Source organism: Daucus carota, chromosome 5 (genome assembly GCF_001625215.2).
Source record: "Daucus carota subsp. sativus chromosome 5, DH1 v3.0, whole genome shotgun sequence".
Classification (NCBI taxonomy): Eukaryota; Viridiplantae; Streptophyta; class Magnoliopsida; order Apiales; family Apiaceae; genus Daucus; species Daucus carota.
This window is the reverse complement of record NC_030385.2, coordinates 5697960-5723733: the sequence shown is the minus strand read 5'-3', so window position 1 is coordinate 5723733 and position 25774 is coordinate 5697960. Positions and strand designations below refer to the sequence as shown.

Here is a 25774-nt window from a genome sequence, read left to right as displayed (position 1 = left end):
CAAGGAGAGCTGCAATGGCAAAAAAAAAAAAAAAATGCCCGTCCTTAAAAATAGGCACAAATTATCATCTGATATTCAGAATCCTTGCAATGTCCACTAACCCATGAATCGATCTCATCAGTCATTTAAGAGTTAAGAATATTTGATACCCCAGAGCTGCGTCACTGTAAAGATTACCTTTGACATAATATCCCCAGCATGAACTTTGTTGAAAAATATGTATGTGCGTGCACATATTACTTGTGTTTGTGTGCACATTACGTGTGTGGGTGGGTGCATGGGTGGGCGCGCGCATTTATGAGAAGATTAACTTCTGTTCAAAACTAATCTAAGAAAATAAGACAGACAGTATGACGAATGATGAAAGATTGACAAATTTATTAAATAAATTTTTTTAAAAAAAACAACATATTGCTTACCTCTTTGAGGTATCATGTATGAAAGTCCAGCCCATGACACAACATAATCAGAATAATTGCTTTCCCAACCTATAGAATGCTGGGACTCAAGGCAGTACCGCATTGTACCGTAGATTCCAGTTTGAGTAATAAATAAAGAATAGGAAGTACAAACAGAAAATGGAGAGGATGTATCTAGAGTTTAATAGTTAAAGGCAAATTTTGGTGCTGCAGATGTTGCTAAAATATATTCCCACAACGCCCTACTCCCATATGTATCTGATTTGGGATAGATGGACTTTTCAGAACGTTTGCTCCGGTTCATATGCCTACAAAACTGAATCCATATCTTTAAATGTTCCCAAAGTTTCCCCTACCAGCTTCACCCCGGACCCAGGGAGGCCTTGATTTTGTATTGATCCACTTTTGCTGCCTGAAGTATCTCCTTTCCAACCTATTAGAGGCACCCCCTGTTCCTTGAAAATGGTGCTGCTTCACGGGAGCTGAAAGTTCCAAATCCGGCATGCAAGAAGCAGATGTGCTGAAAGTAATCTGATCCGATTGATAAGTGGCATTATTTTGAAAACCCTCCCCAATTACTGGAACAGAGTTCAATATCATAGAACTTAAAGCAGGTGCAGGGCCTCGCCTATCACGGGGATACGGAGGTAGTGGTGGATAAGGGTGGAAAGGAATCCCAGCTGCTACAAACCAATTCTCAGCTATTTCACCTTGTCTACCAAAATGCTCCACCGCATGCATTGGAATCCCAAATGAAACAGGGGACCTTGAAACAAATCTCTCCTGTGGATGGCCCACCGTCACTTCAAAAGGGTACTCTGGGAACAAGCACTTCTCTTGGCAAAAAGTTGAGGCAGTTGAAGAAGCACTAGATGGCACAAAAGAAGCTTTATGAGGAGGAGAAAAACCAGGAGGTACATCCTCATCAATGCTTTGCTCGTTGTTATCTAGATATTTAATAGTCATCCTATTGGGGGAACGATTTACATATAGATTGTTATGCTTTTCCTCATTTATAATAGCAGCCTGGTCAGATGGCACTCCACTATTCCCATAAAGCAGGCTAATATGTGAAACTTGTACAGATTCAGAATGAATCCTTGGTTCTTTATGCAGGGGAGCATATTTACCACGGTTTGAGTCTTCTGCCTCATTCCATCGACTTCTACGTTTTTGGACTCTTGCTCCATCAGCAACAAATTCACTACTACATAAAGCAGAGCAGCCGTCTGTATTTTCACGATTAATATTTGAGCTTCTTGGTTGCTTGATGCATTCTACTGATTCAGGATGTCTTGCGCCTGAATCAGATGACTGACTTTGTAGTGGTGATAACCTGCTGGAGTTTGAGGCCACCCTATTAAAATCCAGCTTACCACTGTCTCTGTCCATGTAACTGTTCTTCCTAATTGGACGCGGGATCCACCTATCTCGAAAATTGCGTGTAATTTGATGGACCTGTTGTGCAAGAAAGACAAAACAAGGACCAATATATTCAAATTTATCACAAATGATCTTCTTTACAGTTTCTAAAGAAAATAACTTTATAAGAAAAAGAAAATAATTAGATTTACACCAGACTAAACCAACTAATGATTCAGCAATATCCTATTTAAATCCCAAGTCATGCAACAAAAGCAGGCAACCAAGGGGACAAATGTTGATCACAAAATAAGGTTTGTGTACTTTCCAGAATTTAAGATAAATTTCAGTCTTATGGCATGTGAATATTCAGTATTTCAATGTGAACTCTATGAGAAAACAGTTCATAAACATGATATTAATATTTTCATTCTAGTCGGAGGGCCTTCGAGTAGGATCAGCCAGACAAATTAACGCCACAATAAAGAATCAGGACATGTCATATTCAAAATGTAGTCACCTTGAATTTTACCGAGTAGACTATATAAGTACATTCTTATAGAGCTTAAACAACAGAAACTGTAAAGTCCAATCTACCCCATCTGCTTTCACTCAGTTCAATGTAAACATCACCTTCCTCGCCTATGGTGATTACATCTACAGATCAGAGTCCTCAATTGGTTTATCTGACCATTCTTGCAATTATATTTAGTTTGTACACAGTAACTTCTTTCGTGGCTTTCGAACTTCCAGTAGACTCATGCTCTATGGAGGTTGTAAATCTCACAGAGGGTATAAAACAAAGCCGAAAAAGAATTTTACTTAATTTTAGTGGGAGACTAGGAGTTGACCTAAAGCACAATATTCCTAAGCAACTTTTATTTTCAGCAGCAATTTCTAGTATCAAGAACGATTGCTTCTTTACAAAACACAGAAATTGTACATTTAATAGTGCAAAGAATTCAAATTAATTAAACTAAGTAGAGTGGGTCCGAAGCTGATCAGTATTTATAAGAAAATTGGGAGCAAAAAGGGATGAAAATATAAACCCACATTAAACTTTCTAACAAACAACAGAAGAGAAACACATCGTGAAAGAGGAAAAAAAATGGCCTATAGACAATTTTTTTTTTTGCTACATAGCTATATACATTTAAATTCGAGAAGGTAAATATTACCTGTTTGTCATCATGCTCCGTCAATGACAATATTGACTCCCTAAAACTGCATTAAGATATATTTCATTTCAGATATATTTTAGAAGTTGTGTAAAAAGCATTAGGGGAAAGACAAGATGATAGGAAATACCAAAACACAAAGTATAAGAAAGATTACTATACAAACCAGAAGTAAGACATTACATTAACAAATGGTACTAAAGTATAACCTAATTGTGGAGTTTAGCAATAATTTCTTGTTTTCATGATGATTTAACGGGTCGGGTCCTAAGGTTAACTCCTTGATCAGAGAACTCCAGAGAATACTCTTTGTTTTATAAGAATTATATTATATTTTATATAAAATGGATGTTGTTTGTAGATAAAAACACAATTATAACAAAAAAAAAATATATGCATATAGAAAAACAAATTGGTGACAAAAGGTTTATGGAGCAGAAACACACACACACATAGATATGTATGTATGTACATATATATATTCTATGTACAGAACATGCTAGGTCTGTACTTGTCCAGTAAAGATCGTCACTTTAGTCATAAACACATGTTTCATGTATTTAGAAACACACATATGAAAATATTTTAAACATTTCAAGAAAAATTAGTGAGAAGATGTTTATAGAACATACTAGGTCCCCAGAGAACTAGTTCTCGTTTGAGCCCAGCCCTTGAATTGGTTGACAATTAGACACTCGATTTATCTCACTTTCTCATTTACACTGCATTTCTTAAAAGCTGTTTGTCCAAGCTCAGTCCAACTAAGTCAAGAACTTCTAGAAGAGTTGAAGTGTTCTCAATTGGGTTCAAATATAAGAAAACCAGCTTCTCAACATTGTACACACAAACAGTATGTTTTCTGGTAGGTAACCAATATTATGACTTATATCACTTGTGTTTTTAGACATTGCAGCAAAACCAATTATATTTATATCAGTTTCACTTATAGCAGAGAAAACGGAGAAACACCTGATACACTTCTTGCAAATTAGTCCAAACAAGTGGTACATATTCATGAATGATACAGACCACAAACAAGGAAGTAAGAAGAAGACAACTAATCTTTACTCACAACTTATACATCTTAGAAGACGAGCAGAAGACGAATTTAACAATTAAGAAGTTAGGAGCTAGATTCTGCTAGGAGGGAAAGATGGGCAGTGAACAAGTGCCCAAAACCTTGAATCTGGAGCACAACGTCATGATAAACAGAAAGTAGTTGATTTTATTAAGACTACGAAGTTTACATAGTCCTTGATTCCAAAAATTAAAGAAGGCACTCAGTAAGTAGATCATGTTATACATTTATATACATCCATATTACATATATTTTATATATATGAGTTAATCGTTTAAAGAAAATCCATATATATATGCATGCCAATTGTTTATATAAGACCTACTAGAGCAACAAGTCAACTTCAGTGAAACTCAGTTGTCGTTTTATTAGCCAACAGATGTATACACAGAGGATTCAATTTTGTGCACAAGCTGGAGTCAACTCCCTCCTTCCATGTTATCCATGTCTAATTTAAAAACTTATTTGAGGCAAACATGAAGTGCATGTGTCTTTGTATTCATATAATAGGTGAAGCTAACAATTTCCAAAGCAAATTATTTTCAGAATAAACTGAAGGAACTATGTAAAGATGTCCATAGAAACAAAAATTACTAATATATTCTGACCTCTCCACCCCAGCACAATGTGGACCACTAGTGATATGTTCTGGGGTAAGTATCTCCCTCAGAGCCAGGTACTGCAGGACCTGCATCAAAAAAATTGGGTAGCCTGTCATACACTCATTAGACCCCGACACTTCTTTCCACAAATTCATGGTAACAAAATATTAGTCAAATATTAACCAAATAAGTATAAAATTACAGTAAGTTAATCTGAAAACAGGTCTTTCCAAATTGGCCCCATCTGAACCCTCAGCAATTCTATACGACTCAAAACTGGTGGGATCTGTCTCGGTTAGATTGATATGAATCACCTACTACATCCAATAACAATGAACATTTACTATATAAGCAGCTAAAGCCCTTCTAACATCCACCCAATTCCAGCTACATATACTTGTAACACTGCAACACTAACTGAAAACTCAACCCATGATAATCTGACCAACACAGTAACTAGTGTTGAAGAGTATAAAATCCCGTAGGGGCATTCCTCTGACACCTTAAGGTTTTAGATGGACGGGTTACTTAACATGGTATCAGAGCTCAGTTTAGGGAGGGGTACGTTTGAGTCCTCCTGCCCCCATCTGTTTAAATCAATTATATGTTTCTGTCTGGATTCTGTTTGTTCAATCGTACGATTAGGGGGAGTGTTGAAGACTCTGACACCTTAAGGTTTTAGATCGACCGCTTACTTAACTATGACATAACCTACAGCCCCAAATTAGGTTCTTATATTGATAAGATAATAATTCTGCTAAGAATTTAGTAAAAACTCAGGTCTGTAACATTCTCTAGAAGGCTCGGCAAAGGGAGACTGCAGGGAATAATTAAAAAGAGGAGTGTTAATGGGTTATTTACTAAGTGCAATGAGTGTGGAAGGTTGGAGAAAGGATATTAACAGATTAGGGGAAAAGGGTTAGGCATTTGGAGAAAATACTATTAGAAAGGTTAGTCACACTTCTTGAAGTTTGGGGAGTTTGTAAATTACATTTCAATTTAGAGTTGTACAGGGAGTAATGTTAATCGCATTTTGGCATTTGTTTGTTCACTCTGTTGTGTAAGAGTGGTAATCAATTAGTTTTTATGATATCCATTGCCACAAATGCAGGACTGTAGAATAAAACATACTAACAAAAAATTAGGAGCAATTTAGGAACTTAGATATACTATCATAGTCCCCATAATAAGTGCAAATCAGCTGCCCAAAATTTGTTAAATAAAATGATTGTTGACTGGAAGAATGGAAGTTAACAAGCCATACAACTAATGCTTGCACCACTAATTTAACACAGTTACCGCCGGAACCAAAAACACAATTCAGCTAAGGACTATCAGTGACATCATTATTCAATCTTCAAAGACAAAATGATTCATTTATTTGTTTTAAAAAAATTAAAGTTACATGATACACATTTCCTATGACATGCACCTTAAGAAGCTTTCTGAGAATTGGGATCTTATGAAACTCTTTTCTGCACCGCTTCATTATGTTGTGCAACATCTGCAAACCTGAAGATTGAAGCAGGTCAAACCCTGGAGATACTACACATTCACAGATCACAAAAGAATATGAAAGTAACGTGTTCTGAATAAGCTATGGAACAAACCATTTTTGTTGATTACATCAGCCAAAACAGTTCGAGACTTTGTTTTCAACAGTGCATCAAGAATCATAGACAGATCTCGGTTGCTGCAGCACACATGAGATTAGCAACTACAGATATTATTGTTCAGAGAAGAGATGATAAAAATGAGCAAATCACTGGGTACCTTTGGATTGCTTCTCCATTGCCACTACCTCCAGAAGCAGCAGTTAAGAAAAGAAGCTTCAGGTACCCCCTTGATGCATCCTATTACAAAGGCATCAATTAGTCACAAGGTACTAAACAGCTCAACATAAATTTATAGAAAGTTTTGTGTGAGATCCAAGGAACAAAAACATGCCCAAAAAAACTAAAAAAGAAGATATTAATTGATAATATATGGAGGCATGACATAAGGAGGGGTGATAAGATGACAGCACTATAAGCAACAATATTTATGTTTTCTGAAGGGATAATTAATTCTAACGTCCCTGAACTATAGGCTGTTTATTATCTAGATCCCTAACCTATTTTTTATGATAATACAATCCTTAAACTTTCAAACTTTTCTGATTCGGATCCTACCGTTAAAAGTCAACAAACATCTGTTAGTCAACGCTTACGTGGCAAACCCAAAAAATTAAAATTAAAACAGCAATAGCTGACTCATCACAAGCTCATCTCTCTCTCTCCTTCTAAATTGACTTGCCCCAATTTTAACCCTAACCCTAATTCGGATCCTAATCCCCACCCCAACCATAGCCCATTTTTCTCCTTCTCAACCGACAATCTCGCGTCGTTCCCTCATTCACCGGCGGGCTGTTCATGTTCTCAACCCTTTCTTCATCACAACTCGTTTTCAGGTAACTTTCCGGTGAGTTTACCAGCGGGCCGTGAGAAGAGTATGAAATAAGGCTAGAAATGGGAGTGGAGTTGGGAAATTGGAGGAGAGTGCGGAGATTTGGTACAAGTGTCGTCCATGATGGCTGCTTACAGGGTATAAACGTATTTTTGATTTTTTTTAAACTTGCCACATCAGCAAAACGTAACGGACGTTTATTAACAGAAGGATTTTGATAGGAAAAATTCAAAATTTTAATTACTTATCTATTTTTATTTATACGTCAGGGACCTAGAAAAAAAAAAGCACCAATAGTTCAGGGACGTTAGAATTAATTTGCCCTTTTCTGAAAATAACAATTCCCACCATAAAATTAAGCATCAAAATTTGAACAATATTTGTTTTAAAGAGATAGAACATCCAACTAAAGGAAGAACCAGTACAAAGTACATGCACATAATCCATTCTGAGAAGATACAATATTAGAAGATACAAATGGAAGATATACTTACTTTCCTTTTGCTTATTCCCCCTTCAGAATCTAACAGCTCATTAAGCTTCACCTGAACTGTATTTACAAATAAAGATATGTATTAAATACGATGATTGCACCATATACTTACTGTACTTGCACGGTAGGAGAGAACAAAATGCACACCTGCTTCAAATGGATCGCTTGAGGAACTGTCTACAGTCTTTCTTGATCTGTAAGGTAACGGATGTAATTTATTTCCCCTCTCTGCAGAATTTTTTGAAAGCAAGTCACTCTTTCGAGGTTTTACTTTTTTAAGAGAAGATGTTGTGTGAGAAGTTTTTGCATTGGGATGTGAAGCTGTAATTACACTCCTGTCTTCCCTGAGATCATCCTTTAGCTTCCTCCGACTACTAGATTTATCAACTGACGATCTGCTCAATTTTGTTGTTGATAACTCAAAGCTCTGTGTGGTGCTTAAAGATTTGCTTGATTCTTCTTCAGCTAGACAGGGCTCTGGTGGAGCTACAGCTAAGATCTTTTTTTTTCTATCAGCCAGTTGCATGAAAGTATCCATAGCTTGCACGGATGCCGGTAATCTTATCATGCCATCCATTTCTGCAACACTTTTAAGATCCGTGTCACCAGAAGAAGTTTCTTGTGTAGATTCTTCAATGCTAGAGGACATCACCATACATCCAGCAGCACTGTTGTCAACATTGGTTTCTTTCCTTTGCTTTGATAAACTATACGAAGCATGCATCTTTTCTGTACCCTCCGAATGCTCAATAGCCCTTGCATTGTTGCCAAGTACATCTTTCTCAGCAATACGTGTATCTGTAACTTCAACAAAACTGCTTGCAGAAACCGTAGCGTCCAAATAATCATCACTATCTTCACAGACAATAACTGATTCCAGATTTTCTTCATCTGAATCATCTTGGACAATAATCTCACCACTTGAAGGATCACCACCTATATAGCCCCGACACAGAGATGAACCACACACACATTTTTTGGCAGCAGCTCCAAAAACCCGTACGTAATTATAATCAAATGTCACCTCTTCACCCTGAAACAATGACATCCACGAATAGGTTCATACCTGATTTTTGTTTCTTTTTTTCCTAAATCCTTGAAAAGGAAATTCAAATGATAAAAAAATGTTCAAATTATGTACAATTCGATATCTAGAACACAACACCATCAGCATTACATTAGAGAAAGATCTACTACAGGGTGGAACATTACATTCCTACATTAAAAGCCCAAGAAAACTTCATCTAGGAAAGCCAAATTATGAGTAAAACAAAATTGCAGTTGCGGGCAAGATTTCTGATGCTAACTGAACTCATCTAAGAAACATCTGAAGAGGAGAGCACGCCTTCAAGACGTCACCTCAGGCCAATGCAGGGGTAAAAAAAATATTAATGGCCAAGGAAAGTTGCAATAAAAAATTTAGTATTTCACAAGTCACATATTCTACGATAGGCAAAAAACATGATTTTTACATTCATGCATAGAGATTATAGCACCGCATGACACGTGGATAGCTAATTGTCAAGAGGCCATAATGATAAAGAACCTGCCATGGTCTTCGCACAGCAACGGGTTATTCACAATGTGAATTTATGTTAATCAAGAAGAATAACTACATTCTCGCAAGAATATATAAACTCAAAACTAGATAATTACAATGAACATATATTAATATATAGAAGGTGAAATATTGATCTGTCCAATAACCAATTCCTCTTGCTACTGAAATAGTAACGACATAAATCTTTAATAGGTTTTCGAGTAGATGTCATACATCCCAGTGTAGCACTTCCCTTGTTAATATTCATTGTAAAATTTATATAACCAAACAAGTTTTTGGTTAAGAATTTAGTCCACTAGAAGTAATATCATAATCTTTTCCCATATACATGAGTATAATCTATAGTCTTTCATAATGTTACAATTATATAATGATTACCGACTCTAAATAACCTTGCATGAATAGATTTAAGGTTTTAAATGCTTTTTGACAAAAGAGATTTGTCAGCTTAAGGTAGCAAAATAATATTTTTATAATGTAGGTGCAGTTACACATACAATTAATTCAATTAAGAGTTTTTATTGGATAGTAAGATATTTTTTGATAAAATACGTTTATTAATTACAGATAACAAATATAACATATAATTCAGATAATATACAGATATATATCATGTGTAAAAACTCAGATCATAATTAGGATCAAAGAACAATGATGCACTTTAATGCGATCCACTCTTTTGTTTAGACAGAATGGAGTAAAGCCATGATGAGATGGATAGCTGTGAACAAATTAGACAGAAAGATAAGATATAAGAGGGAAGCATTAACAAAATGAGTATGGAGCAATTTTCACATATGCAAGGAGGTCCACAGATGGTCAAAGAGGCAAACTCAAGCCCAAGAGTAAAGGCTATAATTTAAGTATTTAACAAACCAACATAAGATAATTTGGAGGGCAGAATGGTCATCTGACAAGTAGGGGAGTAGCGACCAAATATTGGGAGAGGGGAAAGAATAAATCTATCTATAATTTGTATTGGGTAGTCATATGTGGGAGATGCCACATCTCAAAGAATGCAGAGTGCTTGTTCTATTTTTCAGTTCTAATTATTCAGTAGTGATAATGAAAACTTGCGTTCATCTTGTTTGTTTTTTCCTATTTAGTAGTTAATTGCTTGCCGGTGAGTTCGATCCATAGCTAATGGGTGGAAAGTTGGAACGAGGAAGCATACCTTTTTAATATCTTTCAGTGCAAAGAGTCCAACACAAACTTCCCCATTCACCATCCACTGTACCAGCAAATACAACAGAAAATTTATTCTTCAATATTATTCAAACAAACATAGAGAAACAACTAGTGTTAGTGTCAATCATCTACAACTACAAGCATTATGTTCTCAAAACTATCTTCATTATATACTGAACTACATATAATGCAATCAACCAATCTACTAAGGCCACGGCCAAACCATCTGAAATCCCATGTTGGCTTAAGTGAGATCCCATCTTCTCAAGACCAGCAACAATCTTACTCCAGAATTTGTTTCTCTTGTGTTACAAAAAGTATTTAATCAGATACAAAAATTCATGCTCAAATAAGTGTACTCACCTTCTCTGTACGGCAATTTGGTTCACAGCTATGGTTAATAAAACGACCCAAATTCCCTTTGGCGCATGCATCTATTACCTGCGAACACAGCCATTCTTACTAATGCTTGTAATTTGAAAACGAGATATGAGTTAAGTCTGCTATAAGGGAAAAAACATAATAGCTCTCAACACAACACACATGCCAATGTGTGCTAAATCATGACCAACAATTGGGAGATACTTTTACTACCTGACCCTGTGTGATGTCAAAATTCATACCACGATAATTTTCACTAACCACAATTATTCTATAAAAACAACTGATATTCAATTACATTAACATACCATCACATCTGTGACAAAAAGACAAAAAAAAAAAAAAGTATCACATCACCTAACAAAATTTACTACTTGTATCGGTGACTATCACATCACCCGACAAAAGTTACTACTTGTATCGGTAAAGTAGGTAATAATTTCAAGTATTTTTAAGTAGCGACAAGAAAATGTCCAATTGCCAAACCTCACTGCCATTCAATGTCATGAAGTAAAAATGCTTATGCCCATCCAAAGCATACTCCTTTTGCCGATCCTCATAAGCATGCATATCAAGCACCTGTACACCCACGTTTGATACAGAACCATTTGACAACCAGTAAAAATTGAGAAAAAAAAAAATCACAGTTAGACCATTACTAAAATGAGGATTAAACAATTGTGAATCTTTGCGCGGTAGGATGAGTGGAAAGGAAAGTTATTTAATGCAAACTTCAACATTTTAGCAAACACAAAAATGACTGCATAATCTACTAAACCATTTTCATCTTTAAGAGAATGATATATATAGACCATCATTCTAATATAATCTATCTTCTAACAACAAAGATCTGATTTATCAAGCTTTAAAAAGGAAGAAATCATCCTTTATACTTAATAAATTTAAATGTAAAAATTCAAACTTTAATACCTAACTAAGTGAAATACCTCTCCAACATATTCAATAAGAAACTGCCCCTCATGAATGTCTTCTAATAACTGAAGCCCGTAGCCCTTCTTTCCACTTCGAAAGCACTTCAGTTTTGCATACTTCCTTTTCTGGAACTGTAAATTGCAGCAACAGTTAGACCACAGTTTTGTGTCCAAGGATATTAAAGATGAGCAATAGCATTATTACTTGGTTGTTTGAACAAAGTTCACCACATGGACACGTTCCTTTTACACATTCAATGTTAAGCATCCGATTCAGGCATCCATTTCCACAGCCCATTCGACCTCCTACAGGTGCTTTGCAGTGACAAACCATTATCTGAAACAAAAGTATCCTAGACAAGTGAGAAATTATTGACTAAAATTAAATCCAAGTAATTAAATTAAAGAATAAAACAGAATTCTTATAATCCCTGATTTATAGTATCTATCAAATTTAAAAACATGTTGATTCATATACTGATATACTCAATTTTTACTACATAAACACATACTCCATTGTGTCATAATTTCATTTTGTTAGATACCACTGCAAGACTCTCCGTAATGTATTTTCTTGAAAATAAATTAATAATTCAAATGACTAAGTCATACAACCATATTATACACTTTATTCACATGTAACATGCCATAAAAAAAACAATACTCACTATTTTTCTGTTTGCTTATGATGATCATATATTAAAAGGAGCAACATAGCAATCACATATTATAGATAGTTTAGGGTTATAATGAGACCATATATACTTTTCAGTGCTGCAGTCTGTGGTCATCTCTGAAGTGAGAGAACAGGCGGACCCTGTTTTTAGTTATTTCATGAAAGAGATGTGTGTTTGGCTCTCATATGTGGAAATAACTACCTACTATTGTACATTATTTCAGTTATGACATTTAGAAATTTTCCAAATAACCTTTAAATAGAAATAGTCTCTGTATATCAATTGAGTAATGGAAGGATATTGCAACTTCCCTTCAAAGGTACTCCTTATCGTGTATTAGAGATTAAACAAAATTATACTATTTGCATTAAGTGGTATTTTGAAGGACTATGGGTATTTCCAATTTCCAAAAGAGATCTTGCATATACTGCTTGTACTGCTTGTAATGTCTAAATTGGTATATACTGTGTTTTTTCTCTAAATTAGTAAATATGTGAAAAAGGTAGGGTTTCAATGTCAGAAAGGTTAGTATATTTTAATACTGAGTACTTTTCTTCACTATATAAGAGTTTACTGCCAAAAACAGGATTCTTTATTTCTTAATGGCATCTACCTCACAACTATGTTGACTATGAACATAGTAGCAACTCAACATACCTTTGGCTTCTAGACACAATTCACCACACATCTTATAACACATTCAAAACCCCGTAATAGTGCTATCATACTTGAGTTGTTCTTGTGAAATTTAGTTTCAATATAAATTAACAATATATGTAATGTGTGTGTACAAGATAAAACTTCATGAATACTAGAATAAAGAAAACTATCTACCTCATCTATTGTTTGTGTTCTACGGGCACGATGCAGGAAATGGTTCAATCTGATAAGCTTCCAAGTCGACTGTTTAGAAGCTGCAGAATATTGAAATGTTCTTATAATTAAGAAAGAATATTTTCCAAGTATCATCCTAAGACAAAACTCGGTTACTGCTTGAAAGATATATAGCTAAAACACAAAGCTACCTGTTAATTTCTTTTTCTCCGGTCCACTGGGCTTATGGAGGGAAGCACCAGCCTCATCTTCACAAGATGCATCGGATAAGTCCAACTCTGCATTGATTTCTGCATTTGATTTCTCTTGGGGAATTGAGCAATCAGAAAATTCTTCATCCACGTTGTCCTTACAGGTCCTATTTTATATAACATATGCATAGTTAAGGTTCAAGCTAAAGACTAAAGTACAAGAAGCTAATATGTGAACCTATCTTTATAATGACCATCAAAGTTCCAAGCAATCAAGCAACACCAAGATTTTTGTTTTAATATGATGAAATATAAATGTCCCTATCCATAACAAAAATACACGCCATGTTACATGAAAAACTACTCCCTTTTAACATTTTTTTTTAACAGTCAAAAAGTAACTGAGGATTAAGGAAATCCCAAGTGGTGGAAAAGGTACTTCTAGTGCTAGAAGAGATCTGGAGTTTGATTATTTCTTCCCACTCTTTCTATACTTGACAACTATCCAAAAATAGAAAAAATAAAAGAGTTCAGTCTCTGCAATCTAAAAGGCCTTGGACAATTTTTAGCCTGTAATCCACATAGATTTATATCGGGTTGACAAGCCAAATCATCACTGTAATATACTACAATTTTCAGTTAAATCGCCGTCCCAAAAAAGTTTTCAGACTCAAAATATTTCCAAAAAACGTTACCAATCATAACACTGTAAAATAGAAAATTATCACGATCCTTAAATGATGTTTGACTTTGACGGAATTATGTTAAATGTCCAACCCGCTTGTACCCGACCCGTTAATAAATCAAACCCAGTAAAGTGGAGAGATTAAACCCAAAGAAAAACAAGTTACTCTAATATCAGTGCTTCATATGTGATATATAAACCCTTACATTTGTAATGTGTGATTGTTTTGTAATTCTTTAAAACCCTAATTGATAGTGTTTGTAAATGTTTAATTTTTTTTGTTGTTTTTGTGATCATAATTGTAAACCCTAATTTTCTCTGTCAGGCCATCCACATAATCATTAGTTGTATATTATGGGGGTGCTTTCATGACTTGCTTGAAGTATGAGTATAGTGGTCCAAAGTCGAAGGTGTTTAAAAAAACTGAAGTGCAAAAGCTGAGTGTTGGAGAAATTAGGGAAATGGTGAGTGATGTTGTTAGTGACGAAGATAGAATGTATTCTCCAGTTGATGGGGTTACTCCGGATCAAGGGTTTAAATTCTTGGTGCATGATAGTGATGTGATTGAGTTAGTTAGAAGTGCTGAGACGATAGGAGTTTGCAAGCTCCATGTGTTTCATTCATGGAGCAAGGCTGATCCACCTAAAGAAGCTGAGTATGTTGAACCTGTGTTAGTTGACGGGGGTGATATGTTTGGAGTTCCAATGAGGAGGGTGGGGATGATAATGCAGAACAAGTGGGTGGGGATATTGCAGAACAAATGGGTGAAGAGAATGCACAAATGGGTGAGGGCAATGCAGTAGGATTTGGGAAGGGGAATAAAAAGAGAAGCAAAAAATTGACCCCTAGGAAGAAATGTGACAAAGGAAAAGAAAAGTTGTTCTATAGGAAAAGATGATAACAGTGATGATGAGAGTTGGCATGCAAATGGAGACGACATTAAAGAAGACAGTGGAGAAGACACAGAAGAAGATGATTATGTTGATAGTTTGGGTGATGAGGAATTTGCTGATATAAGAAAAAAGAAAAATGAGGTTAGGAGGGAAAATGAGAGACTAGAAAAGGAACAAAACAAGTAGGATCATGCACAGAGGATACATGTGGTGTGTGCTGATGGATGTCCTTTTAGGATGTGGTTGTCATTTGTTAAGAGTTTGATGGATGGAAGATAAAAACCCTCCTTGATGATCACAAGTGCATCTATCACTTTTCCAATAAGCTTGTGATAGTGAGCTACCTTACAGAGCTATATGGTGATAGGATTAGAAGAAATCCTAACTGGAAATTAACAGAGATGAAAGAAGAGATGAAGAGGATGCTGAAAGTTGAACCTTACAAAAGGAATTAGCTAGATTTCTATAAACTAGTAACTTTGTGTAGGAGTACACTTATGTAAGCAGAAGCCGATGTTAATCTCCCGAGCCACAGAATGGAACATGAAAAGCACATAATTAAATGTAATTAGAATTCAGAAATAATTCATGGCAATTTTAAGAGAAAACTACGAGCGCTTCCATAGCTTAACTTATATCTTATATGCAAAGAATAAATAATATTGATACCCCTCAAACATCTGACTAACAAGACACAGACATGACAGGTAGCTCGGTCCAGTATATCTTCTCATCTCTCAACTGATAATCTATTTATCAAATCATGATACATACACCAATTCTTCTTCAATGACATATTTATATAACACGTCTTTTTTATATATATAGTTTTTTTGCATCTAAGAGATATATGCATGATGCCATACCAACTACTTTTTGTGTCTTCAATGGAATCTGCAAGCAGAGCTGGAATACGCCTCCATTTATAGCAATTGTCACAACTCACCCAAGCATTCCGTGGTGGTGATTGTTCATCTCCTACCCCATTCATTTTTAAGCTAGTTGTATCTGGAGTTATGCTGCATCCAGTTTTGAGTTCTCCGTGATAAGTAAATGTGTGACTTCCTACAACATACACTTTTCTTAGAATAACATTCAAAAAAGTTGGTTATGATCTCATAAGTATTTCAATGCTGTCTGAGAAAAACACTTATCTGCAAAAAAAATTAAGTTACACGACATGTCAATATTAATCTATTTTGAACTTGAACCCCTTTAGACATTTACGTCACATTTTAGTAACATCGTCTATAAACACTTTCGGTTTCACCAAATTGAAGGAATTGTGACAAGCTAACAGAATTGTGCTTAATTTACAAGGAGACAGACTGAAGAAGTAAAGTATCTGATTGACATAGCTATAACTTTATAAGTACCTGTTTTTGAATAATTGTCGATCATATGTACAGCCTGAACAGGATCAGATGTTTCCCTGGCTTTGAGGTTAAACTGGTCTCCCTTCTGGACATAGGAATTTCCTATTAGAGACTTTGCTTCAGAGAATTCCAACCTGCTCCCGGGAGATCTTGAGTTTTCGCTATTTTCATGATCCCTTGGTTCAGTAAATGAATTACACTTCTCCAGTGTCTCAAGTTGAAACCCTGCTGGAGAACATAAGCCTCCTCCCAAACAATTTTCAACTTCAAATGTTTTTGGCAGGACTCCAGAGGAGGACACTCCATATGGTTGCAAGGGGGTATCCGTAAAGCATACACCGGCACTAGAAGTTTTAGAAGTTATATTACCGGTTGTAATTGACACAGAATCTTTGGTCGAGAAACCGTTATCTGTCCTCTCCATGTGCCTATGTTGGTCAGCTACTCCAGTATCGTCTATAATTTCCGGACTCGAAGGTTCATCATTAACACTTCCCTTATCATCCTGGGAGGGCTCATTTTTCTTCTTTCCTTTCCTACTAAATGTTTTGGGTAGACTTAAACTTGAGATCTCTCCACTAACACAAGATCTCTTGTTTAAGATATCGTCCTCGGCAACTTTTTCATCAGTTTGGCTCTCCGCAATTAGGTTTATAACTTCTGAATCAGGTGAAGTCCCAGGATCTAAGCACCTGCTTCCTACTGCTTCTTCCGATAGACCAACCTGTGTCTGGGCACCAATTCCGCCATGACCATCAAGGGTACCAGAAGTCCCTTCCTCAAACTTCTTCTCAAAATCTTTATTATATTTAGGAGATATAATCTGCATACCAGAAGAACTTTTATGATCATCAACAACACCGGGAATGATATCGCCAAATGTGACTGTCAAACGGATGCCACCAGTTGAAGCAGGAATTTCTTTTTTAGTCCCGAGAGAATTTGTGCGTCTCCGATTATTCTTTCGTTTAGTCTCTCCCTTACTACCACTACATTTTCTTGATTCTTTCTGCTCAATTTGATCCAAATTAGCATCTTCAAACACATTAAAAACGTGTCCAATAGTTTCTAGTGATCCCCAATCAGATACACGAGGTCTATTGGAGAAACAACTCCTCCTCCTCCTTGCAAGCTCTAATATCTCAATACCCGGAAAAACTTTTTTATTAGATATCATCTTGCACTTTCTCAAAGGCCTTGCAGTATCAGTTTTCAACAGTGGCCCATTAATAGTGCTATTTCTTGCACGAAGTGACGAACAAATAGCATCATGAACTGTACTCTCAGAAGCAAAATCCTGACTACCAACAGTATCTTTCTCCTCCTGCTTTTCTCTTGAGGACTCTGCTATACTAATATTATCAAGGGCACCGGAAATAGCATTAGCCCCTACTGTATCAGAAGCACCCACGAAACTCTCCAAGGAGTCAACTTGAGCTGTACAAAAGGGTTCACATGACTGCATTGAAACTGATAAATTCTCAACACCACATTCACGATCCGCAACTAAACCTCCCTCTCCTGAAACACTAACATTTTCCTCACCCATAACCATCTCGCTAGCCATGTCAACCCTTTATCGTGCTACCAAAATCCTCAAAGCATCACAATTGACAAGCCTGTATCTCCAAACAAAATCAATTAAATCGTGCATTCTGTGCACAATTTACATCCCGAAATCCTAAACCTACAAGTTACCAACATACGGTGCATAGAACACCTCAAATTCAAGTAAACAAAACAGATTTATCAAAACTCCAATTACCAATTAAACACTACTTGTACACAAATTCATACAAAAAACTCAAACTTAGTGAACGACTAGCCCTAAAAACGTACAAAATGCACATTGTCAACCCCAAATATAACTTAAAAATCAAAATTTGCAAGTCAATAATCTAATACACACACAACAACAATAATTGATCGTTAGTATTGCAATGATAGCTGTAATTCAGTGGATTAACAGAGCGAAAAGAGACCAGAGATTCAATTACCAGGTGTGAATTAAACGACGCCGTAACTAAAAGTCGTCGAGCAGCAGGCATCAACAGATTGGAAGAGAAATCTGTTAGTCGGTAGTTAGGGTTACCGCTGTGTGTATATGTATTTATGTATGTATATCCTGCTGACTTCTTGGATACAGGGAATAGTAAATATTATATATACACACATGTATTGCAATCATTATTTGTGTTCGTCTTTTTATGTGCAACCCGGAATTCGGCTCTAACTCGGCGATCTCATTCCTAAACATATTACTACTACTTATCTTCATTTATAGAAAAAACATACTCCCTCCGTCTCATTTTAACTTTGATTTTTTTACACGTATTTTAAAATGTTAAAAAAATCACATCTAAACATAATTATTTTTTATAAAATTTATATCAAATAAAAGTTTAGAATCTAAACTTTTATTTGATATAAGAATTGAATTTTTTTATTAAGTATAGATATTATTTTTTTACATCTCAATATGCGTGTTAAAAAGTCAAACATCAGTTATAATGGGACAGAGGGAGTACTTATTTTTATTTGTAAAAAACCCATACGATAAATAAGATGAGGCGTATTTGTTTAGAATTATCATAACATCCCGACTTTTCGAAATATTAATACTAAATTCAAAACTATTATACAACACAATTTATTAATTTAAAATCCCGTTGAAAAAATAACTATTACAAAAACACAGCTAATCATCTAGAATTCACGTGTCAAAATTCTCCAAATTTAACATCATCGAACTGCACATCAACTCTCTCTTAAATTAAACCTGAAATTTGTAAGTAATAAGCTATACAGCCCGGCAAGCAATTAATCAATCCAACTAGTCGGGTCAAGTAACATGTATACACATATAATAAAACATACTTGTTTTTCTATACGATAACAATATGCGAAATAAATACTTTCAAAACACTTTCATATATTCGATACGACAATCACATAGACAGCAATGAGTTAGAACTCATAATTTATACCACGATCACTACAATCTGGTGATAACGGTCCTTAATTTTCTGAAAACTATCACTACAATACGGTGACTCGGTCTTTATCCTTATTCTTATTTCCGCAAACCATGGCATAAATAAGAGTTCTGAAATCATCGTCTACACTGCACATATACTAGAACGCAAATCAATTCAAAATATAATCAAATATAAGCATATAACACATCATCATTTTAAAAACACTAGAAAAATCAATCAGAAACTTACCTCAACACTGAAAACCAATAATTAACATCATTCTAAATCATATAATCATTCCTTAGCAAGCAACCAAAATTATCTCATTTTAGACTCCAAAATCCTCCACGAATCCAATCTACCTAGCCCGATAATCAACTGTTTTGACCCATTAAACAACCTTTTATGGGAAAACTCAAAACAAAAAAGCCGTAGAGGACGAAAAGACCTTTTCCGAAAAGGTGTGGCTCATCAAAAACGGACTGGTAACGAATCTTTGGTTGAATAAAACATCTGCTCACTCAGATTCAAAGTGACAAAAACAGGATCTCGATTAGTTTTGTAAATTTGAGAATAGTTCGAAGCATAATCCGGAAAAACATTGTGAACGAAAGTTGTAGACAATTGAAAGATCTTTTTCGAAACATCAAGAATCATCGAAATTAGATAACAATTGAATTTATAACAAATTTTACAAAGACGGCTGATTTGTGTAAATAAAACCCTACGAAATTTTCGTAATAAAAAACGAAGAAAAAGTTGGGCGGCTCGCACAAGATTATAAAATGATGAGGGAACCGATTAATATATAAAGAGTCTAACCCTAATTTCAGAGCTACTAGTTATTCGAATACAAGTCTCAACCATATTTTGGGCCCATGATCCTAATTCAATTTTAAATCCTAATCGTAATCCAATTTTAATCCTTTTTTATTACTAACCAATTTATATTATCCTAATAATTACGGGATTTTACAATTATCGACTTGCATTTATTTAATAAGTTTTTTGTTTGATGTGATATGCATAACTAATTTATAGATTTTTTTTATAAGCAGACATTTATTTCATAACACCACCCTCCAACTAGAAGATGGTGACCAAAGTAGTACATATTGCTGAACAAAGCAAAAACCTAAACATCATACTGAACAACCAAGACCTAAATCTTATTAAGCATTGGCCGAAACATATAACTACAAACAAGCTATGTCCTAAGCCAGTGATAAGAAATAAAAGAACTAATCTATATATTCGATCAATGGGTCTCCCAACAAAGAGAACACAATTGCCCACCATACCAGCCTGGTGAGTTTCTTCTTGAGCTCCTACTGCCTCCATGTCATTGCCCACCTGAAACTATGGATCCTACTTTGGAACGCCATTGCCCGCCACCTGATTCTCCATGGTTCCATTATGCATGTTGCCTGATGCATTTGCCATGTTTTCTTGAGCTGCGACCTGACCTAACCCCAAACCATGAACTTGATCAGCAAGGCCGAAAGCAACATCAAATTTCACCGGATCTTGCGCCTCATCAAGAAGAACAACATCTATGAAATCTGGGTGGTCCACCCCAAGGCCTATATCCCGGTCGAGTAGTTCCTCAATGGGACCAATCATCATGTTTAGAGGCTAGAGTCTGTCTGAGACATCCTTCCCAAGCCTTGCCACAAATCTAGCCACATGATTTTTGGCTGAAAAAACTTATGCTATCACACACGTCTAGCTTCTATCTTTCAGTAAGATATCAATCTGAAACACAAGATCATAACCCCCGACTGGTGCGTCCGTATGAAAGTCTCTAATAGTGCGAAATGCTTCCAAATTATCTGTTTCCATGATAACAGAAGAATACCCCTTGATCTTGGCCCTTCGCAATGGAGAATAAATCGCCCATAGTTGATTGCCTAACCTTGACAGAAAAGGAATAGTGCCTACCATAACGTGTCTCAGCATGTCATTGGAGTTGTGGAACACTACACCTATGCCAGAAGTATTCCTTATTTATGAACGAACAAGAGAAGGAATTCCGTGCACATTTATCTTCAAAGTTCCTGGCCATACAGTCTCTCAAGAGTGTAATCCTTAAATTCTTGATTATTTCCCAGGGAGACTGTCATAGGCTTCCATTCTTTAGGAAGAGCCCTTAAGAATTTCAAATTTGAGTCCTTAACTTGATAGACTCTGCCATTGAGTTTCAAGCCATTTAACAGTTTTTAAAATCTGTTAAATGTATCACTTAAACTCTCTCCAGCTTTGAAATGAAATGACTCATATTGTTGAATCAGCAACCGTATATTGTTCCCTCTTACTTGCTCATTTCCTTCACAAATAGTTCTGATGGCGTCCCACACTTCTTTGAAAGTTGAGCAGCTTATCACACTGTCAAACATATCTTGATCTAAACCATTAAAAAGAATGTTCATGGTCTTTTTATCCTTGTGCACTTCCTCGGTGTCTTCAGGAGAATATTTATGAATAGGCTTGGGAATCATCTTGCCTACAATATCCTCACCATCAGCTCCAGTACCAGTATAGACCTTCATGGAAGCATGAGGTCCTTTCTCTATGCAGTTAGCATATCTTTCATCAATTGACAGCAAGTGCAGATACATTTTCACTTTCCAATGAAATTCACTCCAGCATCCTTAATCTTTCCCATCTTTCTTTAGCTGTGTTGATCTTTTTCCCTATATGTTGGGAACCTCGCTCTAATACCAATTGTTATTTTACACAGAACTGTAAGAAAGATTGTAGGAAAGGGGGTTGAATACAATCTTTTAAAAACTTTAAAGATTTAAGAACATAAACACTAATAAATTGCAGTAAGTAAAGAACATCAAGTATTTAAAAATACGGGTGGATTGTTTGATCCACCCGTGAAAATATATTAAGAAGAATATGTGGATTTTACAAACTCACAACTGCTGATTTTCAACATTAGAACTCTCAAGTAAACACTCTAGATCTGCTAATGTTTCGAACAGTTCTAATGTTGCTACTAACCTGGTTATACATCCCAAGTTCACAAAGTTAACTAGAATAGAAAAACTGCACTCTAAACTAGACTTTGCTGCACCACATTTGTCTTATGCATGTCTTCTGAATTGTCTTCATCTTTGACTGATGTTCTTCAAATAATCCAAGTTGCATTGCATAAAACAGATGTGTTTCTGTTTCTTCTTTATTGTCCCAAATAGGCTACCATGTCCGAATTAGTGTAATCAACCCATGTGATCTGTCAGATTTAAGCTTTAGTCACTTTCAACGACTGCTAGTTCATTCTTTGAAATGTGGCTCATCCGTTGAGTTCTGTACAAGATTCAGCCGTTGAGAATTCTTGTGATTCATCCATTGAAAGTTGTGCAGACTTCATTAGTCGAAATGTTGCTAATCCATCCGTGATCATCCTTCACTTAGATAAAATTTACATGGCATTGGATATTTACAATTAGCCATCCTATTTTATCCATCAGTTGATGCATCTCAAGATAATACAAATAACATTTACAACTGATAATTTGATAAAGACTCTAATTAAAACAAGTTACAATGTGTTATGTTATCATAAAAAACTATTGATTCCTAACAATGTTCTTTTACTTGGTTGAGTATCACAATTATATTCCGAGTTACATTATGTTTTACACCTTTTTTCGAGTACTTTTGATTAATATAAAATATATCACCACAAATCACATAAATTATATTACACACATGTCGTAAACTAAAAAAAAAAACACATCCACAAGTCTAAAAAGGTCATGTACAAAAATAGATTATAAAGTAATAAATGAAAATAGAATGTGCCTTGATTAACATTAATATTGTTATGTATAGTGTGGATGACTCTTGTGTTTTCCCACCTTTTGTATTCCTTTATTAATAGCCAAACTTTTGGCTTTTCACTATCCTTGTAAGTTGTAACTTAATTTATAGGCTTATATATAGAGCCATTTGTGTAAATTTGAGACACACAACAAAATGATAATACAAGTCTTTCTTCTCCTTCTTTCTTATACTTTTTTAGCTAGTTATATTGGAATTATTTTCATAACAAATATTGATTAAATTTGTTGAAATCGTATTGAAAAGCTAATTAGCACAATAATATCAATAATTCATGCCAAATTAACGGAATTTTTGTAATTGAACAACATCGTTCTTTTTAATTGTTGAAGAGAGTGAATCATTTTTTGAAATAGAGATAATTGTTATACGAGAGAAAAGATTCGATTGATAATGATGGTTGATACTCATTGAGAAAGAAAATAAGAGAGAGGTAGGGATACAATAATCGATGGGAAAGAAGCACGGTAGAGAGAACAAATAACATAAAAGTGAGAGAAAAAAGAATAATATTAGCGACAAACAATCTTTGTCCTTTTATATTTTTTAAAAGATAATTAAAAGATAATAGTTTTGAATTTAGGATGCAGATTAGTTTATAACTTTTATTATATATATTGTTTCTATTTAATTAACACAAGCACGCGCACGCACATATATATGATATTAAAAAAAAATTATTCTTACATACACACTATCTCTTTCCCTGAGATGACCGTTAAACGGGACCATTTTCAATCCTCTTAACCTTTTTTTGGGTCTTTCTCTACCTTCAATTGAAAGACCCTATTTCTCTTGAACTAATAAAATCTCGTATGTAGTATTTTAACATATTAAAGATGGGGGTTGTTAGCAATTCCTTTTATTTTTATCTCAGTAGTCAGAGGTAGGAGTGAGCAAAAAACCGTATAAATCCGAAACCGACAAAAACCACATCATATGAAACCAAACCGAAACCGGATCCGAAAAGTTGAAAACTGATCAGTTTCGGTTTTAGATAGGAACCGATCCGAAAAACACCTAACCGATCCGATATCTAATAAATTATCATATATATTATTTATAATTTATATAAAATCTTAAAACTAACACACACACACACACACACACATATATATATATATATATATATATATATATATAAGATTACGAATTATTCATCTTTCTTAGTATATTGAGCCTAGCAGAGGAAAACTCTAAATTGGGCTCGGTCTAGCGATCAGTACCGGTGCTCTGATATTTAGGGTCACATCGACTTTAAAATTCTTGCTGTTTTATTTTTAGGTGTCCAATGAAGTAGTCTCATGTTTTACCTTAATTTTTATATTAATATGCAAACTTAGATAGTTTGCTAGGGAATTGTTTGTGATAAAAGAGCAGTAAAATGTATTTTTGAGAGCAAGTTTCTTTGTGCATGTGCTCTATGCTCTAGGAATTGTAATATTACAGAAGGTATACTTGCAAACTTGTTGAGTTGCATACATGCAATGTATATTACATTTTATTATTGTATAATAAAAAATTGTTTTTTTATTTTTGTTGGATAATATTATAATATAAATTTCAAGTATTTTGAATGAAAAAAATATTCAATATTTATTTTTGTGTAGGCGGTTTTGAAACCGAACCAAGAATGAACAACCGAAACCGAACCGACGATTTCGGTTTTCAATTTTAAAAACCGACGGTACGCAGTTTCGGTTTTGGTTTTATTATAAAACCGCACCGATCTGACACCCATTCTCCCCTAGTCAGAGGTCATCTCCATGTAAAATTTAATACATACATACATGCGTGCGCGCGCACACACATATGCATATGTTTTTGTTGTGTTACCTGAGTTGCTGAATTGGCTTTATCTTTAACGGGCCATTTGGAAAATCCACTTCAATCTATAAATTTCTGCATTTTTTTTTGACAAACAAATGATTTTATTAACAAGAATCACTCATCGGAACCTAGTCGGGACAAACCCCCCAACTGTCAACTACAATCTGATTGTGAAACAAAGAACGAGCTAAACAAATAGCCGTTTTGTTTTCAGATCGCTTAACACATAGAATATTTAAATTCTTTAATCTAAAAAGTAATACAATGACATATCGAGCAATCCAACCTACATCACTTATGAAACTGGTGGCATCACAATTGACCTTCACATAAGCATCATCTGTAGCCCAACGTTCAAAACTATCAGTTATATTGACAGATATCGGAGCAACAAAGACTCCCAAAATATGAACAAATTTTTGTTGTGAAAGGTGAGCTTTTGCGATATCCACCGTCATCCCAGAATCGATGCGAGTCTTACAGATCGCCCACAATATCGTATGAATCCTTTTTAGAGAATCCTCCGACAATGATACAAAAACACACACAAAACACAAAATATGACATACTAACATCCCAAAATATGGGCACGGCCTTGATAACAAGGTACTCAATAAGATCTCACGGATCTTGGTTTATTGAAAAACTGAAATACAGAATAGAGGATGGGAGAGCGAAAATGGCTTAATCGATGAAGGGATGAAGATTTAGAAGATGGAGAAGTGGTGGCTAGAACCCTATATACGGGAGTCGACTCTCAAAACAGGGAGGCAGAGAGAAAACCCTAGTTTTTGGCCAGATCGCTGATTATCTTTTGTT

The 25774-nt window shown here is 35.1% G+C and overlaps 1 protein-coding gene across 2 annotated transcripts; it reads right to left on the bottom strand.

Annotated features, from left to right (window-relative positions):
- Window positions 1-356: 356 nt before the first annotated feature.
- Window positions 357-18546, bottom strand: LOC108222772 (histone-lysine N-methyltransferase ASHH2). Of its 2 annotated transcripts, none has more exons than XM_017396673.2 (18): window positions 18293-18546; window positions 16296-17914; window positions 15786-15984; window positions 13342-13508; window positions 13151-13230; window positions 11845-11976; window positions 11655-11771; window positions 11194-11286; window positions 10690-10767; window positions 10313-10369; window positions 7725-8610; window positions 7579-7634; window positions 6413-6492; window positions 6250-6332; window positions 6072-6151; window positions 4646-4725; window positions 2960-3005; window positions 357-1877 (listed from the first exon to the last, which is right to left on the bottom strand). In XM_017396673.2, the coding sequence occupies exons 2-18, from the start codon at window positions 17860-17862 to the stop codon at window positions 750-752; spliced, it is 4929 nt and encodes a 1642-aa protein (XP_017252162.1). In that variant the 5' UTR covers window positions 17863-17914; window positions 18293-18546; the 3' UTR covers window positions 357-749. The 2 variants fall into 2 exon arrangements, with proteins under 2 accessions (XP_017252162.1, XP_017252163.1); XM_017396674.2 differs by having other exon boundaries at window positions 16296-17982; window positions 18293-18430.
- Window positions 18547-25774: the final 7228 nt, after the last annotated feature.